The 9,940-nt window shown below is 45.5% G+C and overlaps 1 protein-coding gene across 1 annotated transcript; it reads left to right on the top strand.

The window, feature by feature from the left end:
* The first annotated feature begins 8,129 nt into the window (after positions 1-8,129).
* Positions 8,130-9,248, top strand: LOC123164769 (cytokinin dehydrogenase 11-like). Its single transcript, XM_044582328.1, has 2 exons — positions 8,130-8,146; positions 8,849-9,248. Exons 1-2 carry the CDS (start codon positions 8,130-8,132, stop codon positions 9,060-9,062), a joined length of 231 nt encoding a protein of 76 aa, XP_044438263.1. The 3' UTR covers positions 9,063-9,248.
* The last annotated feature ends 692 nt before the right edge of the window (positions 9,249-9,940 follow it).

The raw sequence follows: 9,940 nt of genomic DNA, 5'->3' as shown, positions 1-9,940 counted from the left end.
CCCAACGAGGAGCAGAAGAAATTGACAAGTAGTTTTCAGCAAGGCTTCACCAAAAATGTTCTAGAGATAATTTCTTAATTTGTTTGATAGCAAGATAATATTTAGCTGGATAAATAGTAACATAAGTAATAGAGTGCACCAAGTGGCCCCATCCTTATGTATGCCAAGCACAAGTCGGTTGTGTTTCATATAGTAGCTAAAATGCTCTTGAGGACACACAGGAACTTCGTCAAGTTACTTTCACCATGATTCATTAAGTTACCGCTCATTGATTTGATAGGTGATGTGTGGGTAGACCAGAACTAAGGTATTGTTTTTAGTTGAAAAAATACCTACTCAAAACATAGACTAAACATAATTGGGAAATTGTGACAAGAGCTCTAATAGAAAGATATGATCCTGCATTCAAATTTGATGAACACAATTATTTGATTGGACTTATAGAATAAAATAGAGCAAATTTACTCGAATTCATATTTCAGATTTGAATTAAATTTGAAATTTCCAAAATTTAAATAATTTTTTTCTACAATATTCTAGAGATTTCAAGGTGCCCAGGGATACACAAATTATTAAATTTGGATTTACCACTTAGGAGTTATGAATTTTGGAGGTTCAGAAATTTGTTTGGAAAAGAAGTGAATTAAAGGAAACAAGGCTTCCACGTGTCACAATCTGATAGGCCGGTACTGCTTCATTTGTTTTAAAATAGGGCAGCGAGGTGATCTGTTGCATCAAGATCCAACACCGAGAGGCTTGCGTACCGGTTCACTTAAGTGAACACACGTGGGGCGCCAGACCGAAATCGCATGGTTGAGAAAAGAGGGAGGGGTGCTTGCCCAATCTTGGTTGCCGGCGATGAGGAAAATACCGCGGAATCGGCTCGGGTTCGCTCGATCTCGTGATGTGGCGGCCCTATGTGACGTTCGAGCGGTAGACTGAGTAGAGGGCGATGCGGCAAGCTCCGCGGACACGACGGGGATGTTGATTTCTTCCTCGGCGGGTGATGAGAGGTCACCAAGAGTTGGACAGATTGTCCGGTGATTGTGAAGCTCCTTGACGGCACGCTCTAGCTACGATAAACATCAAACCACTGTGTCAAAAGGGTTCGTCTAGGTGGGATATGAAGAAGTAGAGACGAAACGGGGGCGGCTTCCCCTGGACAACATCGTTACCTTCTACAGATGACAACACTTGTGGGTTTCTATAGCGTGGAATTTAGGATGATGGGGAGAGGGAGAGCTCCCGTAGGGAGAGGGCCATGGTCTCTCGGAGAGGCGAGAGTTAGGGCTTTATATAGGGGCGAGGTGGTCGGAACCAAGCAAGCGGTGACGAGGTTAGTGGCGGGCGTTTTCGATGTGCACGGATGGTCGTTTCGGACGCCTTGAAAGCACACTGGAGGAGGATAAATATTCTGAAAGGTGCGGGATAGATTCTGGAAGAAACGGCGAGGTCGGAATGGAAGTAGAGGTGTCGAGGCATGGCCGGTTGAACTTGTTGGTCGCCGGCCTCGTTCGGTCGCGAGGTGGGTGACGACCTGACACATAGGGCCCACCTATCATGGGTGGAGAAAAAGGAAAAGGGGAAGGGAGGCTGTGGGATGGCGCTTTTGCTCGGTTGGGCCGCAATGGGCCGTGTCAGCTCGGTTGTGACGCTGAATAAGAGAGGGAGAGTGGGTCAGCCTAGTAATTAGGATAGTTAGGTTTTATTACTTTCTATTATTTAGTTTAGTTTAACAAAAATGCTCGATAAAAAATATCAGAAAAATGTTTAATATTACAAATTATTAATTGATAACTTCGGAAAAAATTCCAGCAATAAAAAATATTTGTTACATGTAATTGATTTTAATAATGTATTATGGGCTTTTTAAATTCCCCGAAATTATTTGAAGGGTTTTGTAATTCCTATAATTCAATTTGAACTCAACAATGTAAATTGTTGAATATCAATAAAGTTCCCATTTTATATATTTGAGGAAGTCATAGTATCCTCGCTCTTTATTGATTGAATAAAAATCTAAATTCCTTTATACATAATTCAAAACACAAAATGATGATCAAGGGATATGCAAATGGACATGCTTCTATGTATACCATCCCAAATGAAAATTTGGATGCTACAAGGCACCTGATTGTTTTGTTCTCTTAGTTGATTTGCTCGTACATGCAGTTAGTTGTACGATTCGTGCATTCTGCGGTGGTGTGACTGGCTTGTTCTAAGTATATGGGCCAATATATGTTTAGATGGCTGACTACTTTTGTCTCCAAGAATGAGATATGACGGTGTGAGAGAGGCAACTTATTTTTTAAGCCGACTAAAAGAACTGGCCCTATATTGTCTTCTATTTCATTTTAAGAAAGTATGTCCTTTATTTCAATTTTCTAATCATGTTTCTTTCATGAATTTTTTTCCATATTAGACTAATCAGTCATTTTTTGTTATAATAATTTGAAGTTTTATGATTTTTGTTGTTATTGCTGTTGTTGTTGTTGTTCCACACTCCTTTTTTTTTGTTTTTTTTAAGTAACTCTACCCGAAGGATTCTTTCTTACATATAATTATTTTTTCTTTTTTTCTTTAGTTTTTATTTTATTCTTTATTTTTCGTTTCTCTCCTTTTATTCTTTTATTCCTTACAAATAACACAACTCCATGTTGTTATGTCTTCCATAAATCAAATTTATCCATGTACTGTCAATTCATTCATGCTACGTTTTTCTTTTTGTATGATGTGTGTGTCTCTCTCACACACACAGAGATAGGGGAGACAATACAATCAACATGAGATGCAAAGCATTTTCAATTTGTCAAGAGACGGCTAAACTTCAACATTGTTTGTTTTTTCTGTGGATTCTTAGTATGACATGTACGCATACGTGCAATTTTTATCCAATATATGTGCAAAATTATAGTGTTGTCTAAAAATGATAATATTACATGATTTTTCTTACATATTGTGAAACCAGGCAAGTTATATAAAACATGTGTGCTACTTTTTTCATAATTATTTTTATGTTTTTTTTTGTTAACACCAATGCCTTTATTCATTCTACCATAGAATAATGATTTTTTTTGTCTTACTATAGGTGTCTGTTTATCGATAAGTAAAAAGTGATCGAGTACGAAAAATCAATTGTTCTTCTCAGTTGTGTTAATGTTTCTCACCCTTTTCTATCGTTGTTAAGTAGTTTACTTTTTTACCGTTAAACTTTCTCCTATATTTGTGCATCCGACAACGGTTTACAGGTGCAGTCATGTGACACTACTTAATTTTGCACTAAAAATGAAAATAAAATTTAATTCGTAACTGATCTGTCAAAATCATAATATAATTATTAAAGTTGCACTGCTTTATCCTTGTTATTGCATCATACCAAAGGGTGCAAACTTTTGTGTATTTTGTGTGCAAGTTTTCAGTATGCTCTAATCCATGTATACAAGAAAAGTGCTTCCCAACAAGTCATTATGATTCTTTATTAGGCATAGTTGTATAATAATAATTACCTTTTTATTTCTGTTGTCTCTTCCTTTATGGTTAAACCACTCCTGTAATTAATACTTTCTTTGAAAGCAATTTGTTTTTTTTGTTACCACTCCTATAATTATTTATTTCTTATAAATAAACTTGTACTTTGTTTTTTTTGTTATATACTTTAAGATAACACCACTCTCAGATTTTTTTCCTTCCTTGTATATATTTTACAACATTTCTTCTTTCAAGTAGCACCACTCCCATAAAATGAGTCCCATGATTTGTCCAGGAAAAATGACTATTGTCTGAAAGTTACACTACTATATATTTGTTCTTGCATATTGTTGAATAGTACAAATTCTATGAAACATGTGTGCAAGTTTTTGTCTATTTTTAGTTTTGGTTTTATTTTTTCTTTCTTCTTTAGGGTAATAAGAGTAGCCTTAATACGCTCTACCTTAGAATAACATTTGTTTTTTATGTTGTTCTGTATATATCTTTATTTTTTATGCTTTAGTTTGTTTTTAGACGGTTGGGTTTTCTAATTTATTTGTGTATATGGTGGAGGTTTGATGATGCGATCATATGACTTCTACTTAATATTATGTTAGGAAATTTAAAAAAATTCACTTATGTAATTGAACTAATTGAATCATATTTAAAATTAATGTTTCTCATGATGACACTCCACCGGGTGGATGGACAGCGAAAGGGTGAAGTGGTAGCGCGTGCAACGTCCTAAGCGTTGCAGGGATCGGGCGCTTCTTCGGTCTGGGCCGCGGACGATGTCGACCATGAATAGCTTCTTTTTTAGTTGCTTAGCTGTTTTTTTGGTCGTTCCGTTTTCTCCTATATCTGGGCATACGACAGTGGTTTGATTATGCAATCATGTTACATTGCTTATTTTGTTACTAACTAAAAATAGAATTTATTTTTGTAATTGATCTACTTAAGACAATATTATTATTGAAGTTTATTTCATTGAATCGCAAGATTTTTTATCGATCTGTTATCACAGGATAAAACCAGCATTGATATTTTTTCGAGACAAAAAAACCAACATTAATATGTTATAGCTGTGGTTGTTACTTTTTTAACCGGCTTGTGGCATCCGTAGCCCATCAAGCAACCAGCCTGGCTAGTTTCTCTCATTTGAGCTTTTTTTTAACTCCCTCATTTGGGCTATTGCTTTTCCAGGATGGTGAAAAATCAATGAAACAGCAATAAGAACCAGGTATGCATCATCGGGAGTTTTGCATAGGGCATCCGCCGTCCCCGCCGCCGCCAGGGAATTTTCGGTCCCCTGGCCTCCGGCTGCCATCTTGGCGCTGAGAGGTGGGGACCTTGCATCTTCAAGTTCTACGTTTTTCACCATCATGATTATCGTTTTTTGTGAGAATAAATTTACTCTCGTTATTTTGGCGGTTCCAGGAGATTAGATAGTTTTCTATCCTCGCATATCCGATTTTTCGGATCTGATGAGTTTATGTTGGTCTGTCAGACTTTTTTTGTTGGTATGATTATTTGTGGAGCCGAAATCTTTCATCAGCATCGTGGTGAAGATAATGTGATCCGACGGCCTACACTTCTAGGGGATCATCCCTGACCCAAGTACGTTCATCGATCAAGGCTTCTCATCTTTTTGGATGGGCGACTGAAGATGCTTTCAAAAACCATAATTGGTAATGTTCGTGCGGTTGAAAGAATAACAACATCGTTGCTCTAGTCTAATTGCATTCTTTACTGAAGTTTTGGAGTATTTCTTCTAGCAGAGATTGATACCACAACAGAAGGTGTTTCCAAAAGATGCCATTGTAATTTTTAGTCATAGTAGTTACTTTGTATTTTTTTGGATTTTTAAATCCAAATCAGTGTACCTGCAATTATTATGAGTATGAATAAAATTACATGTGTTTCTAAAAAAAGCAAAAAGAACCAGATTGGTGCTCCTGTTAAAGGCAAATCGTACTGCACAAAAATAAAGTGGCTGAAACCACAACAAATTTCAGGCGTGTGACGCCCTTTCCACCCTTTAGATTGCGAAGCGCGCTAGCAAGCCCCGGACCAACGTTGCTGCAAGCCGTTGCCTCGACAAGCACGCGAGCGCGGCCTCCCGGCGCCGGCAGAAGAAGTGCGACCGCCTCCGCCGGTGGCGGCGTGGCTTTCGCCGACGTGGAGGCGCGCCGGAGCGGTAGTTGGGCGGCGCCGCGCCCATGGCTCAACCTTTCTGTCTCCGCCCGACATCGTCGACTTCGACCGCGACGGTGCTCGCCCATGGCATCGACCGGCCCATTACAAGTGAGTATTCTAGTAAGATGTCTCTCCGTTGTACGGAACATTGAAATGCATTGATCAGAGAGTTGTTTATTTAACAAAATATGTGAGGGTCATCTCATGTGTAACAAATATTGATAAGTTTATTTCGATATTCTTCTTCTTTAGAGCTCACAAGCATCTGGATGAATAGTAAATGTAGGCAAAATAGATAAAAAAATATCTTTTGCAAACAAAAGCGTTCAAGTGTTCAACCTGCATCAAAAACTTTTGAAGAAATAACACTTATTGTACTTTGCAAAAAATGAGCTTTAAGAATTATTTTTTAAGTATAGATTTTGTTTATCTGTTCTGAATCACCACGAATGTAACTCGGGATGACTTGTAAGAGCATCTCCAGCCGTTCGGCCTCCTAGGGCGCCGAAAAAGAGCGGCCTGTAGGCGAGCCGGCGCTAGATCGCCCCCTGGGGTTCGGCTTGCTTCCAGTCACGCGCCCACGGTCACCGCTGGTTCGGCGAAGTTCGTTTCAATTTTTTTGCAAACTCGGCGAACGTCGGCCAATTTTCGACGAAATCTGTACAAAAACTTTAAAACATGCATGAACTAACTTAAAAACGAACTAAAAAGCCTAGCCGCTGCCGTCACCGTCGTCGCCGCCGCCGTCTACATGCCGAGAAGCCTGTAGAAGCGGGTGTAGTCGCCGCCGCCGCCGTTGTCGTCGTCGTCGTCATCGCCGCGCGCCTCACCTGCGGCGTGCCTGCTGCATCCCTCGTCGGGGTCGCCGACAGCGCTTGACGGCCCGGCCTCGCCCTCGTCGTCGCTGTCGATGATGATAACGCCGCCCTCCTCAGCGACGCGGCGACGCTCCTCGGCGCGGCTACAGGCCTGGGTCTCCAGGTACGCCCAACGCTGGCGGCGCACCTGCTCGCGGACGTAGTCCTCCCTCGCCCATTTGAGGGCCGACTCGTCGTCAGGCGCCACCATGCCGGCGTGCTCCGACTTCACGGGGAGCATGTCCGGCTCGGGCTTCGGCCGGACCAGGCGGAGGGAGCGCCTCGTCGGTGCCGTCGCAGGCGAGGGCTCGTTGATGACGAGGGCGCCGCTGCGAGCACGACTCCCGAGCGGTGTCTCCTCCGGCTCGGGCTTGACGGGGCAGAGGGCCGGCGAGCCGGAGCCCGACGACGAGGACGACCCCGGCTCCATTCTCCGCGGCATCCAGGAACTACCGCGTCGGCGAGAGAAGGAGGGCCGTGTCGGGTACTCCAGCCGCGGCACATTGCCGGTCTCGATGTGGTCGAGGGCGGCGTTGAGTCTGCGGTCGGGGACGGCCCACCGCTCGCGCCGTCCTTCGGAGTTGAGGCGGCCGCGGGGGATGATGCCGTTGACGGAGGCGATCTGCTCCTTGCGGCGGCGCTGGAAGTACATCGTCCACAGCGTTTCGCTGTCGGGCGCGTACCTCGGCTCGTTCTGCTGCTCCGCCGTCAACGAGGAGCGGATGCGGGCGATCTCCGCCCGCCGTGCCGCCCCTTCGGGCACCAGTGGCACCGGGACGCCGCCGGCGCTCAGTCTCCACGAGCTAGGCACGCGCATGTCGGGGGGCGCCGGGTACTCGGCCTCGTACAGAAGGCGCGCCTCCGGCTCCTGGAGGTGTCGGCGGCCGAAGCCGTTCGCCGCTGCGCCGTCGCCTGGGTATCTCTCTGCCATCGTTTCGCTCGTCGGCGGACAGGGGAGTGGTGGGAGAGCTCGCCGGCAGGGAAAAGGCTTTCACTGGAGGTAGAGGGGGAGGCTGTGGCGCTCACCGGCGGGGAGGGGCGCCTTTTATAGCCGAAGCGGGGTGGCCGGGGGGCGACATGCGGGCGGACGCATGGCGCATGCGGGCGGGACGCGCGTCGGCGGCGTCTTCACTGCGCCGCCCGTGAGGCATCAATGGGGGGCGACCAGCGCGGCAGCGCGGCAGCCGTCGCATTGATTCCCGCGGGAACCGAGGCAATGAGGTCGACGAAGCGGCTGTCTCGCTGACTCGGCGGGCCCGCGACTGTTTCCCGCCAAAACACTCGCCCCGGCGCGTCAGGTTTGACCTGGATCCGCCGGCGCTGATTTCGGCCCAAGCCGGCGAGAAACGGGCTCCTGGGGGCGCGACTGGGCCGTTTTTTCGGCGCCGGCGCAAAAAAATTGCCTGGGGAGACCGTTCTGGGGGCGCTGTTGGAGATGGTCTAAGGGGGCAGAGGAGATGGCGAGGAGGAGGGGGTCGTGGTGGTGGTCGACAATGCAGCCTGAGAGAAGGCATGAGAGGAGTTGGGGGCAGACGGGCGCCGAAAGTAGCGACCTCTCTAGATCCTTCTTTTTTTTCCTGAGATGGCTAAATGAGGTGAGAGGGAGAGATGGCTGATCAGGAGAGGTAGGGAGTTATCTGCAAACGAGGAATGAAGTATGGGGTCTTTTTGCAAAACTGACATAGTTTATCTCAGATGCATTGAATGTAAATTAAACGGTTGTAAATGAAGAAGGGTAGACACACTATCATTACCAACTCAGCCTGGTTTTTATAGGAGTAGAGATACGATCGATGACGCACCACTTCTTCTCTGCTTAGATTACTTTCCGTGCGCCGCTCCGTGGCATGGCAGAGTTGCCATTTGGGGCGCTCACGTCACGCCCATGTGAGCAAGCGGTGAGCCTCCCCTGCTCAGGGCACTCGCTGACGGCAGTGATTCTGACGAGCAGGTTCCGAGTTTCTCCGTCGATCCCGTTCTGTTTTGGATTTAGCCATGCCAGATTGCGCATCAGCAGGCACCACCGCAGGTCCTATGATTGATAAAACTACTATTATCTCAGCCACAGGCATGATACTCCCTCCGTTCCTAAATATAAGTTTTTTTAAAGATTTCACAATGAACTACATACGGAGTAAAATGATGAATCTACACTCTAAAATGTATCTATATACATCCGTATGTGGTTTAAAGTGGAATCACTGAAAAACTTATATTTAGAAACGGAGGGAGTAGATCGCTGCAGTGCACGCACCGGCGCCATTGTTTACGATAAGCTCTGTTCCTCCTTTCTTTGTCGTGACGCCTCGTGCAACTTGCTGCTGCAGGTGGGATCCGAACACGTCAGTGCTGCTGCCGGAGGGTGAGGTCTTCTACCTGGTGGCGCTGCTGCGGTTCTGCCCGGGCGGCGGCGCGGCGGTGGAGGAGCTGGTGGCGCAGAACGGTGCCATCGTCGACGCCTGCCGGAGCAACGGCTACGACTTCAAGACCTACTTCCCGCACTATGGCACCGAGGCGGACTGGGAGCCACTTCGGCGCTAAGTGGGCCTGTTTCGTCGAGCGCAAGGCCAGAAGATCTTCGCCAGGACACCTTCGTCGTCACGGGTCGATCGATCATAGCTGTTGTTGGCCGTGATGATGCCGGTGGTGGTCATGACGATGATGATGGAGATCTCGATCGACAAGGGATGATAATGATGATGATTAATTATAGGGTTATTACTCATTAGGCACATTGAGGGGATAAAAGGGGCTCCATGGATGTTGTCAGGGGACTGTGATAGGGAAGGGTTGCAAAGAAAACGAAACATGTGAACTTTTCTTAATCAGGCCCCGTCCCCTAATTAGCAATTCAACTAACTAAGTAAATTAGTTCATGGAAGCATGCATCAAGCCGTGAGCTCTAATTCTCTTGCAAAATAGTGTCTCACGAGAGCGACTCCTGCCCCACGTATCTCTTTGTTATTCCTTGGAAATTTCTCACCTCATCATTCCACACGCTTCGCATCTTCCTGGCCATTCTCCTCCCACAAGCCACATCAAAAAAAGGAAGGATGGAAATCCCTCTAAAATGAACTCATACCCACCATGATTCTTCTCCGGTCCTCCTCGAATCTATTGGGATTGCAATTTTCTCCCTGGTATTCAGATTGACATTGTTCAAGTATTATCTGTGTTCCTCCATGAAAGTCATTTTTTTTGTTATATTAATCGACTTCTCTTATTAATTGATTTTATTTAGACCTAAAGCCTGATTCTAGATTAGGCACCGGGTCATAAATATCACCAGATCCCTTTTCTCGTTCGCTGGTTCATGTTATCATGCAAAGGAGGAACTGTGGAATCATGGTGACAATCGATGCAGAGGCCGAGGGTTATTCCTTCTTTTCGGGAAAAATGGCGACAATAGATCATAGCTG

This window comes from Triticum aestivum, chromosome 7D (genome assembly GCF_018294505.1).
Source record: "Triticum aestivum cultivar Chinese Spring chromosome 7D, IWGSC CS RefSeq v2.1, whole genome shotgun sequence".
Lineage (NCBI taxonomy): Eukaryota > Viridiplantae > Streptophyta > Magnoliopsida > Poales > Poaceae > Triticum > Triticum aestivum.
Note: the sequence above shows the minus strand (reverse complement) of the source record. Positions and strands in the feature narration are given on the sequence as shown.